At 43.7% G+C, this 23424-nt stretch overlaps 1 protein-coding gene across 1 annotated transcript in view; it reads right to left on the bottom strand.

The window, feature by feature from the left end:
• The window catches only part of LOC131238871 (coilin), a 97580-nt gene extending 74841 nt beyond the window's left edge, over positions 1 to 22739 (bottom strand). Inside the window, exons 1-2 of the mRNA XM_058236462.1 lie at positions 22389 to 22739; positions 20481 to 20545 (exon numbers count right to left, since the gene is read on the bottom strand). Coding sequence (XP_058092445.1) covers positions 20481 to 20545; positions 22389 to 22724 — 401 coding nt within the window. The 5' untranslated portion in view covers positions 22725 to 22739. The remainder of the gene's footprint in view (positions 1 to 20480; positions 20546 to 22388) is intronic.
• Between the last annotated feature and the right edge of the window lie 685 nt (positions 22740 to 23424).

Here is a 23424-nt window from a genome sequence, read left to right as displayed (position 1 = left end):
ATTGCAAACCAAGTAATTGTTTTGGGTACCCCGTGAAATCACACAATTTTTGTGAAAATTATGTTGGCGATATGCGCAGTGTCTATCATCCTTTTGCATGGAATGAAGTGGTCCATCTTTGAAAAACGGTCCACTGAAACAAAATTCGAATATGCTCTCCTTTGAGTCTTAGGAAGACCCAGAATGAAGTCCATAGAAATGCCCACCCATTGTACGACTGGAACAAGAAGCAGGGTATATAGGTCAGTATTCTGCACATGGCCTTTAGAGACTTGGTATCAGTGACATCGTGTTACCGTTCAACGTCATGGTGCATTCTAGGCCAGCAATATTTTTCCTCCACCATAGCCAATGTTTTTTCTCTTCCAAAGTGCACCTAGTCCTCCTCCGTATAGCTCAAATTGGATCTTCCCTCACAACAATCCTTTGAAAATGCATAAACGAGAAACCTTGAACAAAGCACTTTGCCAAAAAATGGGGTCTTCCTTGTATTGTTCTTTTAATAACTCGTATCTCACAAACTCCATGACAAGTGTTCCTAGCAGAACCAGCCTCCTACTCAAAGCATCTAGCATTTTGTTCTAACTTCTAGCTATGTACGCAAAGGAAAGTACATTCTTGTAGGGAAGCCATCCACTTCGCACAACAAGCACTCAGCTTCTATGAAAGTTGAGATATCTCCAGGCCTCATGGTCTGAGTATAGAATGAATTCCTAATGAATCAGGTAATGCCAGTGTTTTAAGTATCGACGATATCGGCCGATATATCTTATATCTCACATGTGCGATACAAAACAAACAAGTAGTGGAATATAACTCACATGTTTGATCCAGTGAGCATTTTCGATTTTCAATCCTTTTTTCTATAAATCATGTTAAATCAGTGTCAAGTTGTTATAAATCCGTGATTCTTCATGTTTTGTATGAAAAAATCATGGATTGGGAGCTTCGATTTCGATATTTGGAGGAGATGGGCCAAGTTGCAGAAAATTGAAAAAAAAAAAATCAAAATCAAAATTTTCCAATTTCTCGCAAATCGGTTGCAATCTGTGTCCAAACATAAAATCAAAACATGTATGTAACCTGATCTAGTGATTCTTCTTTTGCTTTTGAATGTATTGCTTGTGTTTTGCACAAGTCTTCTTACATTTATAAATTACATGAATATACTTGCATCAATTCAGTTAGACAGCACATAAATTAGGACCCCATACAAAGAAAACCTATTATGTGCACTTGTTTTTTGTAATATTTTGATTTATAAAATTGTATTGATGTCTTTTTTAACAATCACTAAAGTTTTATTGAAAAATTCGACCAATTTCTCAATCTTTCCCCATGTTTCCAACAAAAGCAATACATTACGCGATACAACCTATAATATCCCATGCAATAACCGATACATATCTGTATCCCAAGGGTGCGATACATAACGCAATACCAATATTTCGAACACTGGGTAATGCCTCCAATGTCGTAGTGCCTGGACAAACCACTACATAGAACTCAAGATCATACATGGAGTAGTTCTTCCGTGATCATTAAGTTTCTCACCAAAGAACGCGGTCAGCTTCTCCTGCTAACTCAACATCATGCCAATGCCAATATTCAAAGCATCACTTTCCACTTCAAAGATTTCATTAGTCCGGAAATGCAAGAACTAGAGCCTCCGTCATCTTTTTTTAAATGGTACTGAAGCTTCAGCCCACCGATTTAATCCATCCAAATTTGCCTCCTCACATGTAATCGGTGATAGGTGCGATAATTGCACAAAAATTCTAGATAAATCTCCAATAAAATGTCGCCAAGCCGTGGAAAGAACGTACCTTCGAAAGGGTTCCTAGGGTGGGCCACTCTGCAATGGCCTTAATTTTCTCCTAGTCAGCCTTGATCATTTTCAGCATACGCAATATACCCCAAAAAACAACACCATCGACAATGAATGAGCACTTTTTTAAGTTAACAAATAGTGACCCCCGTCCATAAATATATTAAATAATTGCCATAAGTGATCATGGTGACCAAATGAATCAAGACTAAAAACAAGAATATTATTGAAATAAACAATTAAAAACTTTCCCATAAAGGGGAGGAGTACCTCTGTCATCAGCCCCATGAAAGTGCTTGGTGCATTTGAAAAACTAAATGCCATAATGAGCCACTCGTACAGTCCATCTCGAGTCTTAAATGTGGTCTTCCACTCGTCCCCACGCCGGATACGTGTTTGATGATATCCGCTCTTCGGGCCGATCTTTGACAAGACCTTGCTCCATGCAGCATGTCTAGCATATCTTCCAAAAAAGGAATAGGAAATAGGTACTTGATAGTAATCTAGTTATTTGCACAACAATCCACACATATCCTCTTAAGGTCCAACTCATACTATGTTGTAATGGTCGTTACGAGGCTGTAAAGGTCGTCACATAAAGGTAACGGTGGTAATCGTTACACATTACGAGGTCGTAATAGTCATTGTTGATGCAGAAATCCGGTTAAACCTAACGAGACCCCCGAGTACCTGCAACAAAAAATGACAAAGGAAACCCTGGCTATGGCAGGGGGACCCTCCGATGCCTAAGTCAGAAATCTTGAGGGATCTAGGTCTAGTAGGTTTTAGGGGTAACTGGGGCGTACCCTTCACTATAGATTGGTCCTCTATTTATAGGCCAAGAGTCAGTTACGTGGATAGAAACGCTCCCTAAATCATAGGCATGTGTTTGGCAGCCATTTCTCAACTGTTTCGCGAGATCCTCGGTGATGATAAGATCAAGTGGTCGAGCTCTGAAAACATACAAAGCTGGTGACCGAGGTCGACCCTCCGAGCCAACCTCAGGGTTCAAGGTCGGAGGTTGTCCCGAGGATGATCTACCTGAGCCTGGCTCTTAGTAGGTTAAGGTCAGGCTTTCAACAATTCAATTCGTGTCGTGAGGACTGGTCTTCAACATCCTTCCTTGGGGACCTCGTGTTGCACGAGTATGGCAGTCCTGCGTCCGATCTCGTGTGGGATCACGTCCCAGATGGTTCTACAGAGGATCTTAGCGAAAGCACAAAAATGGATGGGACCGTGAGAGAGCTCGATGTCCGTCTTCTTTCGAAGGAAGCATAGGTACTTCATCTTCTAGCGGACAAAGCCATTGGGCAGGCAGATCTCCTCACAGTGGATCACTACTACTATCTGGCCATTGAGGAGCTCCTTGGTCGTGATCGACGCCAGCCGACCACACGCCGTGCACAGATATCCGAGCCGACCTCATCTCTCTGACCTTATTATTTTTACCCATAACAATAGTCCCCCTACTTCCAAGCCTATTGCATAAGGGCAGGAGGTAAGTCGGTGTAATGTGGTCAGATTCGTGATATTTTGTGCATGGGAGGTCGAGCTAACTAGTCATTATTACGAGGAAGGGCGGCACGTGCGAAGATCGAGGAGGATCTGCAATGATAGTGACGGGACACTCGAGATGGTGCGTGCTAGCAAGACGCCTTTTCGGTTTCTAACCCATGGGGGCGCGGACACGTGGCGCCACTTTGGAAGTCAGGTCGTTCATCCAAGAAGAAGTCGCCATGTGGCAGGATTTGCGCGAGGTGGCATCTCTTCGGCTGCGGTATTAAATGCAGGCATTAATTGCCTACGGCCAAGGTTCCATATAAAAAGGGGGAAACCCTAGCAGTTCTGGCCATTTGCTCTTGCCGCCCCTCCCAGACTTCCTGGACTTGGTGATTTCTGGTAAGTCGGAAATCTCTTCTCCGGTGAAGCTCTGTTTCTTCAAATCTTCTTCGTTTTTCCTTCTTTTTTCAATTTTTTCTTTTTGCCTTCTACTTTCCAGTCAAAAATGTCGAATATGTCGGACGAATGGGATGAACATGCAACTTTCCAGGGTGATTCAGGGCCGGAAGGTTGAGATTCTCGGCTAAGGGCCCCCTTTGATCCACCATCTTCGATTTTGCTGCAGCGCGATAGCGAGACCATGTCTACCCCGATAGAGAGGATAATGGACCAATCCTCTATGGAGCGGCCTGTAGATGCTGAGGTCGGATCCGCCTCGGCGGAGAGGGCAACAGCTCAATCTTCCGCAAAGCAGCCCGCAGAGATAGGCCCGTTCGGGTCGAGGCTCAAGGAGTCTGACCTGGTTCAAATTAGGTCGGAGTACCACATTCCTGATTCTGTGGTGCTCCGTGCTCCTGGACTTGGCGAGATTCCATGAGACCCTCGCGAGGGCGAGGTGGCCATATATCCGGTCACCTTGCAATGTGGCCTCAAACTCCCCATTCACCGCATTATTAGGGAGGTAACATCTCGCTTGAGGTTAGCCCCTGGCCAAATAATCCCAAATGCTTGGAGGGATCTGCTGGGGGCCTATATATTGTGGTTTCAACTCGAAAATACCGAGCTGACTGCTAACGAGTATTTTCGAGCTGACTGCTAAAGAGTACCTCCACCTTTACCAGACAAAGGCCAACCCTAAGCATACAGGTTGGTATTACTTCTCGACCTGGCCGAACAAGGGTCAGGCCCTTATTATAGATAACCCATCCTCCAACAAGATTTGGAAGGAAAAGTGGCTTTGGGCTTTTGGAGATTGGGAAGCCCGGGCAGCTGACGTGGCCAAGCTACGGTCTCGGGTAACCACTCGATTTGCTAAGCCGGGTCGAATTTATTCGAACTGTAGACTCGTAGTTTTGTCCTTATTCTGCCTTCTTTTATTTACTAACAATAGAAGTAACCTTTTACAGTTCTGCCCAAGAGACCTGCTTGGGTATTCGAGTCGAAGCACCACCGAATTGACTGCATGAGGTTGGTGGACGCTTCTGAGAGATCTTGGAAGCAGTTGATCACTACGGAACTCCTTCACCAGTCCGACCTTGCTCCATCCATCTCGAGAGGAAAACATACTGACTTCTTCTGAACTCATGCGGTTTTTCTTTTCGTTTCTAATCGGTATTTGTGGCTGCGCGGGAATGGCCGATCTCTCCCGTTCTGCCAAAAGATCTCATGCCCTTTCTGAGGCCGAACTGGCCCAGAAGAAATCATCTTTGAAGAGGGGGGTGGTTGTACCTCCAGCCAAGTGGTCGAGCTCTTCCACAGTCGTGTAAGGGAGGTTGACATCGGGCACTAGTCAGCCCGTGGTGGAGCAGTCGAGCTCGGCTACTGCTGAGGGAGGGGCTCAGGGCGCTCTCACCTTCAAAAATCCTCCGGTGGCTCCGGACGTAGTAGATTTGGAACCCTCCCCGGCACAGGAGGTCGGTCCTACCACCGAGTCTCAGCCCCCCACGGCCCAAGTTTAGGAGGGCAACTTGTCTGGTCAGCAAGAGGGCGAAGCTCGAGAGGGCCCTTTTCCACAAGGGTACTACACGCAGAGTCTTACCCCCTGGGTGGCTCGGCACGTTCCCGAGGCCGACATCACAGCCTTGACGAAGACTCATCCAGTCACCTTTCTAGGCGAGGTGGCCGTGACTTTTTATAAGGTAAAGTTATTTCCTTACATTATACTTGCATTCGTAATCTGAAGCTATCTGATGTACGTCTTCATTTTTCTCTCCAGTTCGCCCCTGTTATTCTATCCGCTCATCGAGCAATGATACGTGCTGGGGAGGAATGCAAGGAAGCAGAGGCGAAGCTTCAAGCCAAGACTGTCGAGGACGATAAGTTTCAACTTGCCTTGGAGAAATCTGGGGAGGGGGCACAGAAGGGGGAAGCCCAAGCGAAGGCCAAGCTGGAGGTGATGCAGTCGCACCTTAACAAGGCGGAGGTTAAGGTCGCAAAGCTAGAGGCCAAACTAGCCGAGTTGAAGGTTAACTCCGCAGCGAAGTTGGCCGAGGTCGAGGCGTCCATCCCGTCGGCTCGAGCAACGGCAGTGAAGGAATTCAAGGCATCGAAGGAGCGGGCAGACGAAATAGAGGTATATTATAGCTACGATTATGATAAATGCCTCAAGGACGTCAAAGGGAAATATCCTGAGCTCGACTTGAGCAACCTAGAAGACAGTGCTACCGAGGACCTGATTCCGCAAGAAACCGAGCAGCCTCCTCAGGGAGATTAACCTCGCCGAAACCCTTTACACATATGCCCCTCATGTTGGAATTGCCTTTTTATCAATTGAAGAGGAATTTTTGGTGTGCATGTTCATTGCACGTTATATATCTAAATTTTAGTAGTTCGGGTGCCATATGTTAATTGTACGAGTAGGTTGGTTGTGCCGTTCGGGTAGTCAAAGAGCGTTTGGGAGGAGCTCTTCCCTTTGCTTTAAGGGAGTCCTACCCTTGTAGAACATAGAAGAATTAACTACACCGACCTCTTCACAATGGGTCAAACAGTTCAATAAGAGGATTGCTTTCCCTTGCACTAAGGGGAACCCTCACGATAGGCCATGTAATCTTAGTAGCCAAGACAATGAGTAGAAATTTAAATTTCCTGACATCGGGAACTTTTATTATAGATTCCGTACAGTAGATAAACAAGTCATTTTTGGCCCAATAGGTCGATCATTCCCGATCTGAGACCTGATCGGTCTTCACGGATAGTAGATCTTCAAGTGTTTTGCATTCCACGAGTGCGGTAGAGGTCGTCCATCCATATCTTTAAGCCGATATGTCCCTGGTCAAGTTGTACCCATTATCCTGCAGGGGCCTTCCCAGTTCAGCCCTAAGGTTCCTGAACTGAGGTCCTTGGTATTTTGGAAGATTCCACAGAGGACCAGGTCGCCCACCCGAAACCTTCTCACCTTAAACCGGGAGTTGTAGCATCGGGCGACTTGTTTCTGGTGAGTCGCAACCTTCAGTTGTGCTCGTTCCCTCTCCCCTTTGAGTAGATCGAGACTCAATGCCATTTGCTCGGCATTCCGAAATTCACCATATGAACGGATTCACGTTGTGGGGAGCCCTATCTAGACGGGAACAACGGCCTCTGCCCCGAAGGCCAAAGAAAAGGGAGTCTCACCTATAGACGTCTAAGCAATAGTTCGGTAAGCCCGGATGACATAAGGAAGCTCCTCGGCTCAGGCCCCTTTGGCCTTTTCGAGCTTAGTCTGGAGGTGGTTCTTGATGATCTTGTTGACCGCCTCTACTTGGCCATTAGCTTGAGGATGTCGAGGTGACGAATAGGCATTACGTATTCCGAGCCTCTCACATATGCATAGAAATCGCTCGTTGTCGAACTGGTTGCCGTTGTTTGAGACGATAGTGTGTGGGATCCCATACCTGCAGATAATATTTTTCCAAACGAAGTCTGTGATTTTCTGCTCGGTGATCTTGGCCAAAGGTTCAGCCTCGACCCACTTAATGTAGTCGACTGCGACAACGGCAAACTTGGTCTAACCTTTGCCCATTGGCAATGGGCCGATAATGTCAATTCCCCACTGGGAGAATGGCCATGGTCCAGTCATGGGAGTCAACTATTCGGGCAGTTAACGAGGTATTGTCGTTAACCTTTGACACTTGTCGATTTCCGTGTATACTACTTGGCATCTTCTTGAATAGTCGGCCAATAGTATCCTTGCTAGATGACTTTATGGGCTAGGGCGCGACCGCCGAAGTAGTTGCCACATATTCCTTCATAAATTTCCTTCAAAACATATTCAGCCTCCTCAGGTCGAAGGCATCGTAGGTAAGGTAAGGAAAACCCTTTTTTTGTAAAGGATATCTCCCACCATAGTGTACCGATGATGAGGACATCATGCGCACACGCGCACGCACACCACCCCCCTACGCACGTACGTACGCAGGAGGGCCCCACCATCGATCTAGCTCGATGACGACGTCCAGGGAAGGCCTCCTAGCTAGAAGACGAAGTTTTAATTCAAAAGGGTAGGCCCAATAGTCAAGAAAAGCCCATCATGGGACCTCATGATCGGTTTTGCTTATTGTTATTATTTAGAACATCGTGAACACTTTCGATTTCTTTGTTTGGTTTTTATTTTAGTTTACTTCACCGCCAAGTAATAAGTTACGCACATGGTGCGAGTTTTGGGGTATAGGATTTTCCCTATAAATAGGCACCCCTTGTAGTTCTTTTCATTCATTGAAGCTTAATAAAAATTCCTGCTTTATTTTTCTGCTCTCCTAGTGAGTTGTGGAAGAATTCAAAAGTGGGTGCGAGGCCCTCCCTTTTCGAAGGGCTAACTACCGTGGTTCGAAGCCACATCTATCCTCATCCGCCCCTACCCTCTTCCATCTATATCTCTCATCTTCTATCATCATTATTGCTTTGAATTTCCCAGCTTTTACAGATAGTCATCCCCCTACAGCCAGTTTCCAAAATCTGGACCTGCAGGAGGGATTGGAGGTCTCCCCTGGCCGACCAAGGCCTAAGTGTCACTTTGAGGAGGCGGGCTTCCATCACACGTGCGGCCAACCCACCCGCGCATGTGCGTCAGCCCCAGGCCACCATCTGCACACAGGACCTTTCTCCGGGTCAGGTTTTCCTCTGATTTTCCTCTTTTCATTCCTATTTCCTAAACTCTAGCCTCATTTTGCATTAGCCCTAATTTATTTGCCCCCTTTTTTTCACCCTAGGGTTCCTTGAATTAAAATTGGGGAATCCCTTGAATTAGGGACTGTTTGCTATGCATGTGTGGTTGATTTCTATTTCCCTTTGACATCGTTTGGTTTATAATTTTTATTGGTCCAGTCTTAGCCTATGCGGCCTGGACCCGCATAGATTCCCCTTTACTTGAATGTTTGGACTTTTTATGTGGGATATGGAATTTGTGTAATTGTTTCTGAATTGGTATGATCTAAGCCTGAATTCTTGCACATCATACTTGAATTTCATTTCCTACATCAACCGAGTTGACCTAGTCCGAATCATGCATGCTTCGAGTCTGTCCTCGGGTAATTTACCTTCCTAAAGATACTCAGCGATTGGGTCCATCTAGCTCGGGGCCGAGATGACGGGGAGACTCGTTTCCGAGTCGGGTTCATCGATGCTGAGGTTCGCCAGAAACTCAATCGGGATTGACCTCGGAATGTTGTCTTCGGCCATCATGGCCAGTTTTGCCAGCTTATCTACCTTGGAGTTTTCCGATCTGGGGACCAGGGTGATCTTGCATTCGCGGAATTTACATATGAGCTCTCGAGTTTTTTGTAGATAGGCGATCATTTTCTCCTCTTTGGCTTGATATTCATCAGCGACCTGATTTACAATAAGTTGCGAGTCACTGTGTACTTTTAGAATCTAAGCTCCCATTGCCACTGCCAACCTGAGCCCGACGAGTGGCGCCTTATATTCCGCCACATTGTTTGATGTCTGGAATCTGAACCTTAACGCATATTGGGTGTAGGTCTGGTCAGGTGCTTCGAGGACGATCGCGGCCCCACTACCCTTAGAGTTGGATGAGCAATCGACGTACAATGTCCAGACCTGTTGGTCGGCTTCCTTGTTCGAATCAGTCGGAGCTTCCAGGTTTTGTCCGTTGGTGAATTTGACAATGAAGTCGGCCACTGCTTGACCTTTTATTGCAGTTTGAGGCTGATATTCGATGTCAAACTCACTTAGCTCTACCACCCATTTCGTGAGTCCCCCTAACACCTCAGGCTTCTGGAGCACTCGGCAAAGAGGTTGGTTGGTTGGGACTATGATTGTGTGGGCCTAAAAGTAAGGAAGGAGGTGTCGACATGACACTATCAATATCCGGGCGAGCTTCTCAATGTCGGGATATTTGGTCTCGGCTGAGACCAGCGCTTTACTGACATAATAGAATGAGAGCTACTTGCCACTTAGTTCTCGGATGAGTGTTGAGCTGACCGTCGCAGCGGAGACTGTCAGGTAGAGTATCAGTGGCTCCCCTTACTTGGGCTTGGAAAGCAGCGGAGGTAAACCTAAGTACTACTTGAGTCGTTGAAATGCTTGCTCGCAGTTCTCAATAAATTCCGTTTTCGCCTTACCCTTCAGCTGTTGGAAGAAAGGGAGGCACTTGTCAATGGCTTTGGAGACGAAGCGATTGAATGCAGCGACTCTACCCGTCAAGCACTGAATTTCTTTCGTATTTCGGGGCGAGCTCATTTTTAATAGAGCCTATATCTTGTCGGGGTTCGCCTCGATCCCTCTCTGGTTTACCAAAAAACCGAGGAATTTGCCCGAGCTGACACTGAAGGCGCATTTTTTCGAGTTCAGCTTCAGCTTCATTCGATATTTTCTCAAGATTGCGAACATCTCCTCGAGGTCGGCAATATGACCTGCTGCTTTAATGCACTTGACCAGCATGTCATCGATATAAACTTCCATGGAACGGCCAATCAGTTCAGTGAACATTTTATTTACGAGTCACTGATATGCATCCATGAAGCTTAAGAGCTCATGCCCTGCCGTGCTGTCGACCAATTGGTCTATTCTGGGGAGGGGAAATTTGTCCTTGGGACACGCCTTGTTCAAGTCAGTGTAATCAACGCAGACTTGCCACTTCCCATTAGATTTCTTCACCAGAATGACGTTGGCGATCCAATCGAGATAGTATGTTTCCTTGATGAACCCGACTTCAAGGAGCTTGTTGACCTCTTCCCCAATGATAACGTATTTTTCTTGTTCAAGTGCCCGTCGCTTCTGCCTCACTGATCAGTGGTCAGGATCAACGTTTAATTTGTGGACCATTATTTTTGGACTAATGACAGGCATGTACTGATGGGGCCATGCAAAGACGTCAGTGTGGCATTGCAGCAGATCGACAATCTCTTCCTACAGATTTGGGGATAGCAACAAGCCGATCTGTATAGTACGGGTCGGATCGGCTTTACGCTAGTCTCCCCTGACCTGTCTGACGCCGCGCTCAGTTAGAAACTTCATCATGAGATGATAGGTCGTAACCACTATTCGCATGGCATTAAGGGATGGACGCCCGATAATCACATTGTAAACAGAGGGGCGGTCGACCACTAAAAAGTTGATCATTGTTGTGGTATGACTTTGTCCTTCTCTAGCAGTTACCAGGAGCTGTAGATCCTTCAGAAGTGACCTTCTCTCCTGCGAACCCCAATAGGGGGTTTTGACTGGTCCGAGTCGAGACCTTTCGATCCCCATTTTGTTGAAGGCGTCGGCAAAAAGAATGTCGGTCGAGCTGCTAGTACCCACGAGGATGCAGTATACTTTATGATTAGCTATGGTCATGGCTACGACCATAGCGTCGTCGTGTGGGTGGCAGATTCCACGGCGCCCTCTTTGGCGAATGTTAATTCACAAGGGACCATCTTTTGCTCTTTCGGAGGTCTGTAGGTGAGGTTGATATAATTTCCGAGCTACTATTGCCTAAGCTCTTGGCGTGGGCTTTGTGGGCTCGGTTCAAATCTCCTCCCCTCTGTGACCTCCGAATATAGTGTGGATTTCTCCTGTAGCTTCGTTGTCATTCCTGTTGCCATGTTGTTCGTTCCTTCGATCTAGTCATTCTTCTCTTCTGCTAACATACTCTCGCAGGCGGCCATTGCGGATGAGGGTTTCGATGTCCTCCTTGAGGTCGAAACAATCACTGGTATCGTGGTCGCGGTCGCGGTGGAAGTGGCAGTACTTCCGCTTGTCCTGCTTGTCAGCATCAATTTTCATCCTGTTCAGCCACATCGAGATTCTTTTGTTGCATACCTCCATAAGAACCTGCTCGGGAGTGGTGTTTAGGGGGGTGTAAGAGCTGAATCGGCTCTCTGGTCGCCGGTTTGGACGGTGACTTTTGGTCCAATCATCGTCTCTCCTTCGCTTATTGCTGAGAGTTGATGGTTGCTCCTCTTTGGGTCGTTTGTCTCTGGCCGAGCTCCTGGCGCTTCGGGTGGCTTTTTGTGAGCCGAACAATTCTTCGGCATTGGAATATTTTTTAGCTCTGTTGAGGAGGTCGGCCAATGTTGTTGGAGGATTCTTTCCAATCGAGAAGAGAAATCTTCCCTCCTTCAGACGGGCCATCATGGAAGCTAGGGCTATCTGATCTAAATAGCTCTCCACCTGCATCGCTTCTTGGTTGCAGTGCGTGATGTAATCCTTCAGCAACTCATCTTCCTTCTAAGTGATAGTAAGGAGGTGGGTCGCTGGCTTTCGCCTGTCCTTTCCTCCGATAAATTGAGTGATGAATGTTTTACTAAGCTGCGTGAAAGAACTAATGCACTTCGGCTTAAGTTGTCGGAACCATTTCCACGCCACTCCTGACAAGGTCAAGGAGAATGCTCTGCACATAACCGATGTCGAAGCACCGTGGAGCTCCATCCATGCCCTGAATGATTCAAGATGCTCTGCCGAGTCACCAAATCCAAAATAAGGGGCAATCTGGGGCATTTGGAATTTGGGAGTCGGTGAAAGGCGGCTCGGTCTCCTCGAGCATGGCCTCTATTGAGGTCGGAACTTGTGTGCGGTAAGCTTGGCCTATGTCGCCGATCTGACCTTGTAGCTCCTTGAGTTCGGCTTCCCAGGGAACTTCGTTTTCTCTTACCGCCTCAGGAGTTTTTCCACGCCTTCGATTTTCTAGCGTGTGACGCAGATCAGAAGCGGGGAGAGCAGTCATTCTTGCGATTCAAGCCAACATATGGCTGAGCTGCCTTGACTATGGTCTGACCTCCTGCAGGACTGGGGGGTTTTGTGGAGGCTGAGACTGCTCAGTAGCAGCACCATCTTCTGCCTCGAGGCCAGGGAGAGGGTTCTGTCTCTCTAGGATTTGCATCAGTCAGTTCATGTTGTTGTTCAAAGTCTCGACTCGATTCTCCAGATAGACAAGTCTACCTCCCCAATTACGGGATCTGGGGGCAGGTGCCGCTGGAGCGGAATCAGCTCGTTTCTGCGAAGATTGACCGCCTTGTTCTACGGATGATTCTGGTGGGGCAGGCGTGGCTGCAAAAATGGCGAGCGGAGCTTTCTTCCTTTTACTATCATAGAACTCGTATGAGAAGGCTCTAGCTTTGATGTCGTTTCCCACAAACGGCACCAAACTGTTGATGCAGAAATCTGGTTAACCCTAATGAGACCCCCGAGTACCTGCAACAAAAAATGACAAAGGAGACCCTGGCTATGGCAGGGGGACCCTCCAATGCCTAAGTCAGAAATCTTGAGGGATCTGGGTCTAGTAGGTTTTAGGGGTAACTGGGACCAGTGTTCGAATTATCTCCGATATTATCGAAATACCTCTGGTATTATCTTTATCTTCAACTCAACAATGTCGATAACACTAGTAGCAATACCGAAAACGCCGGTAGTATCAGAAATTCCAGGTATTAGCAATGTATCGCTAAGTATGGCTAACGTATCAATATCACTAATGTAATCATCAATATTTTCAACTATGTAAATTCTAGGTGTCGCTTGTATTGCTAATGCATCAATATCACCAATATTTTTGACTATGTAAATTCTAGGTAATGCTTGTATCAAAGTGTATCGACGCCAATGTATTAATATCATCAAAATTTTGTTTATTAAAAAAAAATTATTTCATTTTTTTTTAGGGGCACATGGTTGTATGTAGTATTCAATTTCTCATTGATAATATTGATAATGTCTCGATATTATAGATATCGCAATACGCACGATATTGAGACCACAATCTTTCGTTTCCTTTCCAATTGTTGATGATTTCTTGATGAAATATCATGTGTTGTTGATAATTTAAAATATTGATGGAAGTTTGGATGGTTATATAGGCCGAATGGGATGGTTGTACTGATTTCTTACAACAACACATGATTTTAAGGCCCTATTAAATGGCAACTTGTTATGTATGCATTCTTTTTGCAATTTTTTTATTTCTAAATATGCAAATATATACATTTTAATGAAGTTTCGCTAAAAATTCCACCATTTTCCCCAAGTTTCTCCACATTTCTAGTTATCACGATATTATCGGTGATATCGATATTGTTTCTGTATCCCTAGCCAACGAAACTTGTAGTGATGCCGATACTTCAAACACTGACCGGGACGTACCCTTCACTATAACTTGGTCCTCTATTTATAGGCCAATAGTCGATTACGTGATAGAAACGCTCCCTAAATCATAGGCATGCATTTAGCAGTCGTTTCTCAACCATTTCGTGAGATCCTCGGTGATGATAAGATCAAGTGGTCGAGCTCTGAAAACATACGAAGCTGGTGACCGAGGTCAACCCTTTGAGCTTACCTGAGTATTCAAGGTTGGAGGATGTCCCGAGGATGATCTACTTGAGCCTAGCTCTTAGTAGGCTAAGGTCAGGCTTTCAACAATTCAATTCTTGTCGTGAGGATAGGTCTTTAGCATCCTTCCTTAGGGACCTCGGGTTACGCGAGTATGACAATCCTGCGTCCGATCTCGTGCGGGATCACGTCCTGAATGGTTCTACAAAGGATCTTAACGAAAGCACAAAATGTATGGGACCGTGAGAGAGCTCGGTGTTCGTCTTCTTTCGAAGGAAGCGGAGGTACTTCATCTTCTGGCGAACGAAGCCATCGGGTAGGCAAATCGATCACTACTACTATTTGGCTGTTGAGGAGCTCCTTGGTCATGATCAACGCCAGCCAACCACGCGCCGTGCACAAATATCCAAGCTGACCTCATCTCTCTGACCAGTTTAATTTTTACCCATAAAAGTCGTAATGGCCGTTATGAAAAAAAAAAAATTTGACCCATTACTGCCGTTATGGCCCCCACAACGGCCCATTACGCCCCCATAAAGGCCATAACAACCCCAAAATTGTCCGTCACAAGGCAGATACAGGTTTTTGAGGGGGTTTTTCAATATTTTAAAAGAGAGAGAGAGAGAGAGAGAGAGAGAGAGAGAGAGAGAGACCGTAACGACCATTATAGGGGATGTAATGGTCGTTATGGCCCATATCGTAAGGTAACAGTGGCAATTGTTACAGCCACCATTACCATCATGGAATACCTTCGTCCATCTCTCTTAGGAGTTAATAATGCAGGAACAAGACATTGTGAGATGCTTTCCCGAATCAAGTTGTCCATAGCAACTCGGTAACCTATCCATGGAACTCAACATGTTTGGTTGGACCCATTCGATTATGTGCAAGATTCAGTAAACTTGAACCCGACGCTAACTCAGTGTGGTGTTGAATATTCCTCATAGGAGGAAGTCCAACTAGGAGTTCTTTGGGCACCAAGCCTTTGTAGTTGTGAAGGAACTCTTGTATGGGAAGAAAAATAGCTAATTGTTTTGTGTGTTCTTTCGCAACCAAAATACAAATGATGTTGGTCTCCTTGCTTTCCTTTTCAAACTTTTTTGTATTGGGCAATTTTCAACCCTCGCCTACATCAGATTTGGGTGTTGGAAGATGTTTCATTGGGTGTAACATGATATTATCACCATCCTTGAGGAAGAAATAAGTGTTGGTCCGAGCCAAATGCACCATATCTCAATCCCACAACCACAGTCTCCCTAACAAATGTGGCATGCATCAATGAAAATCACGTCACACCACACCTCATCCTTCTACAGAGATCTAATAGAAAATGAAACTAAGCACCTAGAGCTAATAAAAACTTCTCCCCCTTTCTTAAACCAACTAATCTAGTATGGGCAAGGATGCCTATGTTCTTTGAGTTTTCATTTATCCACCATATCTTGTGAGACAATGTTCTCACTGCACTTCTTGTCTACTAAAATCGTACATATCTTCTCACCAGAAGTGCAAATAGTGTGAAAGATATTTTTTCGCAAAAATCGCCACTCATCAATGACCCAAGGCATCGATAGCATAACTCGTTGGATAACAAATAACTCGCCCCTATCACCATACACATTTGCTACATCTTCCATAATGTGCAATGCATACTCATATACATGTTCTTCATACTCTATGTATCTTCAACTTTCATTTGCATGCGGTCGGGAGTATCTTCATCGTATTCTCCTTCCTAGACCAAATTTTAATTGTGAATAATGTTTAGGACAGTGAAAAGAACAATGTTCCGGTGGCCTACACTAAAAGCACTTGAAATGAGTGTTATTTTGCCCCGTCTTGGGTGTACTAGCCACCCATTCCATAACCAATTCCTTTAGAGTTGGGGTTTGGCTTCATTGTTGGACATGGACCCATTGTCCCTCAAGCCTCAACCTATGGGAAGCCCTATGGTTGCCTTACGTGGATAGTTAGCATGTTGCCCCAACATTGATGATGGTCCTCATTGGACAGCAAATTGTCTCCCAAGTCCCCAATTTATTACATCCTCAGCTTTTAATGAAAATATGTATGCATTGAATATCTTAAATGCATGTTTGAAAGCCAATTCAGTTCTGATATTTGGGTAAAGACCAATAAGATATCTTGAACTCTTTTGGTCTTTATAATTAAGAAACCCTGGCAGTGATGTCAACGTATGGAACTCCTCGGTGCATTCGTTCAATGATGTGTTTCCTTGACGTAGATTGTGACATCTTTCATAGAGGTCACGAGTATAAGTCATAGGTAGAAACTTTCTTTTTAACTTATTTTCATCTTTTCCCAAGAATTTACTCTCCTTACTTCAACGGATTCTTTCGGCTTAGAGATCATCCCACCATGCTAACACGTGACTAAAAAACTTCATAGCTACCAACTTAACCTATCTTTTTATCCGCGATTTCTTTGTACTCAAACACCTTTTCCAGTTTGGTTAGCCAATCAATGAAGTCGCCAACATGCAACCACCCATGGTATTCTGGAATTTCTACCTTAATATGGGGCTCTTTGTCACATTCCAAAAATGGAAGGATTCGACCATTAATGTCTTCACAAGCCGGGCCCACCTATTGTGGGTTAGGACCTTCATAGAGACCTTCCCTACATGTTCACATGCTTCAACTTCAGTCTCCAGTTCCCTCCACGCTAGAGCTCTCCCACTTAGTTAGTGAGATTGCCTACCGTATGTGTGAGTTGATACACTTTTTTTTTTTTTTTACACACACTCACGCCATAGTGGGATTTCACCACCTATGGATACTCGAACCCTTAACCAGGTGTTGAAACTCCTGAGAGTCTACCACCAGAGCAAGAGTAAGGATACACTTGCTTTGTGAGTGCAAGCAGTATTCGAAATATCGATACTATCGGCCGATATTATCGTTATCGCACCCCTGCGAGACGATACACTCGCGATAACCCCCAGAAGATACCAAAAAACCCAAAATCCAGATATCGGCCGATATATCGTCAATATCGCACGATATTTTGATGATATCGCGCGATTTCCTCTCCATTATTGTCGAACATCGACGTCATCATCCGAAAAAATCGGGAAAAAAAAAATTAGAGGGTGGATTTCGGTACTTGTAGAAGAGATCGCCATGATCGGAAGCTTCCATTTGGTGGGCCATTTGAATTGAAGCGTCATTCCTAGGTTACTGCAAATAAAATCTCCAATTTTAGAGAGAAATCCGGAGACACCTCTCTGCTTAAAAAATGGTCGTTCGAGCCTTTTATTTGGACGCGGATTAGCTACTGACAGGTTGAGTAGCGAGATCGCTACCGAAGTGATGTCACCGAGTTACATGGGTCCCCCCATGATGAATGTGTTATATCCACACGGTCCATCCATTTGGAGATATCATTTTAGGACATGAGTCAAATAACGAGGCAAATAAAAATCTGTAATGGACCCCACTGCAAAAAACAGTGGAGAAAGTGACATCCACCGACCGTTGAAACCTTCCTAAGGTCCACCGTGATGTTTATTTGAGATCCAACCCGTTAATAAGTTAAAAAAGACATTATAAAAGGGAAAAAATATATATATCAGCTTAATCGAAAACTTTCGTGGCCCTCAGAAGTTTTTAATGGTGGGGTCACTCTCTCTACTGCTTTCTGTGGTGGGGTCCATTGGAGCTTTGAATCTTAGTCATTCTTAGGCTCATGGCATAAAATGTTCTCTCCAAATGGATGGACGGTGTGGATACAAAACATACATCATGGTGGGGCCCACGGAACTTGGCGACATCAATTTAGTAGCGAGTCTCGCTACTCAACCTGTCAGTAGCTAATCCGCGCCCCTTTTTTAATCGAAATTGAGTACCGGTGTGTTGACGTCACCAAGTTCTGTGGGTCCCATCATGAAGTATGTGTTATATCCAGACCGTTCGTCCATTTGGCGAGCTCTTCGTAAGGCTTGAGCCGAAAAATAAGACAGATCCAAAGATCAACTGGACCACACTACAAATAGCAGTGGTAGATTGAACGTCTACCATTGAAACCCTTTTGGGGGTCACAGAAGTTTTGGATCAATATGATATTTATTTTTCCTCTTCATCCAGGTCTGTGTGACCTAATTAATAGATTGGATGGAAAATAAACATTATGGTGGGCCCTACGAATGTATTAATGGTGAGAATCAGTCCCCCACTGCTATTTGTGGTGTGGTCCACTTGAGCTTTGGATATGACTCATTTTTGGGTTCATGATCTAAAATAATCTCTCCAAATGCATGAACGGTGCAGATATAATAAATACATTATTGTGAAGCCATGTAACTTTGAAATGTTTGTACAACTTGAGCCCAAGGAGCATCAGCGTCGTACTAGGATTTCCTGCCAAAGCCTTCCGCAGGAAGTTCCTGTGCTTGAAACCTTAGTGAGGCCTACCATGATGTTTGTGAGGAATCCACTCCGTCCATCCGTTTTGTGAGATCATTTTAGGACATCGAATAAAAAATGAGTAGAATCTAATACTCAAGTGTGCCAAAAATGTGAGGATTGAACATCCACACTTGAAATATTCGTGGGGCCACATAAGTTTTGAATCAGACTAATATTTGTATTTTCAATTCATCCGTGTAGGAATAACGTTATGAACGGTATGGATGGCATGTTAACATCACCGTCGATCCAAGGAGGTTTCAACGGTAGGAATTTTCCTACCCACCTTTTCCTTTAGTGCGGCCCACTTTAGTCTTGGATCCTGCTCATTTTTGCCCTCAAGTGCTAAAATGATCTCAAAAAACGAATGGACGAGTTGGATTTCTTACAAACATCACAGTGGGCCCCACCTAGGTTTTAAGCGAAGGAACTTGGTAGGAAATCTGTGTACGATCAGCCCCCCACCCCCAGTGTGGTGGGAAGTGGATCCCCTAGTAAGCAGTGTACTTTGTAAACTTTGTGGGCCCACTATAATTCATGTATTTTATCCACTCCGTCCATCCATTTTACCAGATAAATTTATGGTTTGAATGAAAGAGAAAAAACTATTATTAGTTTGATCCAAAACTTTTGTGGCCCACTAATGGTCAATCACCATTGTTTACTATGGTATGGTCTACCTAATTATTGGATCTGTTTTGTTTTTTGGATAATGTCTTGAAATGATATGGAAAAACGGATGGACGGGGTTGATACTGAATATAGTTGTCTTAGTTCAATCGGACAGCGCATAGCTTAGGACCCTATACAATGGAAATCTATTATGTACACTTCTTTTTTGAAACTTTATGATGTAAAAGTGTGTATTAAGGGCCTTTTTAACAATCCCCAAAGTTTCATTAAAAAATTCAACCATTTTCCCAATGTTTCCCCATGTTTCCCAAAAAGTGCGATAAACTATGCGATACAAATGATATATCCCGTGCGATAACCGATAGGTATCTGTATCCCAAGGGTGCAATACATTGTGCGATACCGATATTTCGAACACTGAGTGCAAGGATAAATTGGTTTACTTGCACAAACTCTTCTTGTGTGTAGAGTCAAAAATCTACCAATGATTACTCACTTTGATACCAAAATGATCAACCCGGTTATCAAGTCACTGATAGAATAAGAGTACACCCACAATATTTAAGTAGAGAGGGAAAAATAACTTTTTCGATACGAAACTTCTTCTTACAATACTTACCTCACACTTAGAAATTTTGAAATGCCTACCTACTACACCTTAAATGAATTTTTTACGAAAATCCCTCCAACTTCTAGATTGATTCAAATCAATCTAATCTGCCTAAGGCAGCAACAAGCCAAATGATAGTAAAAATAAATCTGAAAATCATCAAAATCTCCAATCACTACTTTAAATCAGCCCGCAAATCTTCAATCAGATCCCCCCTCCCCCATATCTCCAATCACAGCTTTAAATCAGCCCCCATATCTTTCTCAAATAGTGAATTGCAGTTACTGATATTTAGGCCCCAATATATCAATAAACAATCCAAAATTAGCACATGTTAGGCCATCTGATGGGTCATGGGCTTGCATCAATTTTTTAAGTCAAAAGGCCTGAAAAAATATCTCATAAATCAGAAAAATGTAAAAATATCGTTCTTGATTTCTATTTTGTTTAGGATTATTTTATGCATGTATTGGTCCAATTTGTGGTACGTTTGTTCAGTGTTCAATCTTAAAGAACTCATACATCAATAAACCAACCCCAGAGTTTCACTGTCTACCAGCCACCACTAAAGGATTTTAAGATCTCACCTCAAGAGTACTGACAAAAAGAGTGTTAAAATGACAATTCCAATCTTAAAATGAAAAAAAATAATAATAATAATACATGAAACAAGTGTGTCAACAAACAAATTCCATTAAATATATTGCAAAAAAAAAAAAAAAAGGATGCAATGGACAGAATTGACCTCACGATATCTTTATCCTGAAAAATGCATGTGGATTCAAATTCTGGTAAAACAAAGCCATCCATCTGCGAGACAGAGTTATTCATTAAATCAAACCAAGTAAACATTAAAAGGACAATAAACTGCCTTCTATATAGAGAAACAGTCTAGTGCTCCCAAAAAACTGAGCAACAGTTCTCCTTGGAGGATAAGAACACTCAGAAAGTCCAATCAATTAATATGGACAGTCAATTCCAAACGGCATGGGCCACTGTGCAAACATCAAGCGATCAGATAATCTTATCCATCAAAAAGTTCACCATTTTTTACACACAGTCTGTTTTCCAAGCCACTGATATTATGGTTAGGATCATCTTATGAAAGAAAATTCTTTAGAGCCATAAGTAATCCATGACGCATCCCACCAAATGGATGGTTACAATGTTGATTGGACCTAGTTTTCCATTAACAATCTTGACCATCCATTTGTAGTATATTGCCTGTGTCATTAGAATCGTCAAATTTGCTTATGATTTGCATCATAGAGAAGAAGTGTGCAGGACTTAATGAACAGTCCAGATTGATTGATTAGACTATCAATGTCTCCTTATGCAACTAGAAGCACCATAATTCATGCTGCTCCAGCCAACTGTTTCTCTATTACATATGCTAAAAATAAACCAGTTAGCTACTCCATGAATAATAGTGCTTAGGGAGACATCTCCAACAAACCATCTCCAAGTCTTGGACAACCAACTAGGGCTAGAAAACCCACATCCGATTACCAAGTGTGTTGTTGCAGTTTACTAAATGCTGGCAGCTGATCCACAGTACACGTGGCATACTTGAATATAAAAATAAAATTTAAAAAAAAAAAAAAAAAAAAAAAAAAAAATCCAATCATGGGAAAAAAAATGCAGATGGAGCATTGCCCGAAACCAAACTTACAAGACACACTTAAGGCCTGCTTGCAGATGCCTAAAAATGAGTCCATCTCATTTTAGTTAATCATAATTATGTATTAGAGATTATAATTATGGGTTATCAAGATTATATTTAATCACTACCAAAAAGAAGTATAATCTCTAGTACATAATTACGAATAACTAAAATGAGATTAAATCGTTTTTTAGGCATATACCAAAGAGGCCCTTAACCATTTGATTTCAATTGTTAAATTTAAAATGTTTGACATACTTGTACAACCATCCATATTGTGGCCACTAAATGTGAAGTTAGGATCTTCCGATCAGTCTGAATTTTCAGATGCACTTCATCCACAACAGGGCCCATAGATTGGAAAGTCTAGAATGTTAATATTTGTATGCCACATGCACTGTGGATAGAGTTGTAGCAAACACATACATCGTCTAACCCAAATCTGAATAGTGGTTCCTGCTTGTCATTTCAATATGTTGGAATTTCAAGGGAAAAAAACAAATAGTGGTTCCTGCTTGTCATTTCAATATGTTGGAATTTCAAGGGGAAAAAACAAATACTTGTCCCGATCGTCCTCCTTTTGCAAGTTATATATTAACGAGTTTCTATTGCAACCATCACTAAAGAACATCATAACATATTTCTATTACCAATGAAAGAAGAAGAAGAAAGCAACAAAAACAAAAAAAACAAAAAAAGTTTCATACACTGATTCTAGTCCTATACTCTTTTATGTGCAACCTTGAGAAGGGAGTGAATTGATATTTACACCCTCTCTAATTTATATGCACACCCTTTCTTTCAACTTCTGGTAGCACGATACCCTGCTATCGACTTCTGGTAGTACAATGCATGTTGCCATTTTGTACCAAAATCCGAAAGAAAGGGTGTAGCATCAAAAACAGAGGGTGCAAGTACTAGAAACTTCCAATTCAATGTATTTTTATGTCTATGGTTTTACTGTGAAGTAGGAAGAGAGTAGCAACATACAGAGAGGATAAGGCCATTGGGGCAAGCATCTTCGAGGGCAAATTTGTGAATAACAAGGGAAACGAGGTCAGAAATGGTAATGATATCGGGTGTTAGGAGAAGCCAACAACGCTTCAGACCCTCCAGCCGCTGCGACTTACTCAGCATATGTCGATCGTCGAAATACAAACGAACTCTCATCCCCTCCATCGAGAGTTTTGCATTGCAGCGACGGAAAACCCCTTCTTTTAAACCCCTGCAGCTGGATTGGGTACTACCCCCGCCTGTTCCGAGCTCGGCACAGGCGGGGGCTCTGAGGGGCCACCGTGGTGTCTGGGTTTTATCCACACCGTCCATCCATTTTGGCGTATCGTTTTTTTTGAAAAACTCCTGAAAGGAGGCAGATCAAAGGATAAAGTGAACCACGCAGCGGGGATTGAATCCCTACCGTTGTAAACTTCTCGGGAGCCACGGAAATTTTGGATAAGTTGATATTTATGTTTTCCTTTCATCCAGGTGTATATGACCTTATGACTGGTTAGATGGCAAAATAAAAATAAACATCACGGTGGGCCTAGGATGGTTTTAATGGTAGGCATCATTATCACAGCTGCTTCCTGTGGTGTGGTCCAATTCAGCCTTGGATTTGCCTCAATTTTTGGGCCTTATCATAAAATGATATTAAAAGATAGATGGACGGCATGGATAAAACTCATACATTACGATGGGCCCCTGTGATGATCTCCGTACAGGCGCGGTAGTACCCAACCCGCGTCCGCTGCTGGCAGGTGGGCAATGCGCGGGATTGTGCAGTAACTCACTGCGCAGTGGCGTGAGTAAAGTCTGTGGGGGCACACACATCACCGCCCGTAGGTAAGATACGTGGCTCACCATAATACATGTCTTACATTCGAGTCATCCATTTATTTGGAGAGATTATTTTAAGGCGTGAGCTAAAAAAACAGGCTAATCCAAAGTTCAAGTGGACCACAGGAGGCAATGTGGATTGAACGCCTACCATTGAAATCTTCTCGGGGCTAAGAAACTTAGCATCAAA

This window comes from Magnolia sinica, chromosome 3, assembly GCF_029962835.1.
Source record: "Magnolia sinica isolate HGM2019 chromosome 3, MsV1, whole genome shotgun sequence".
Lineage (NCBI taxonomy): Eukaryota > Viridiplantae > Streptophyta > Magnoliopsida > Magnoliales > Magnoliaceae > Magnolia > Magnolia sinica.
Note: the sequence above shows the minus strand (reverse complement) of the source record. Positions and strands in the feature narration are given on the sequence as shown.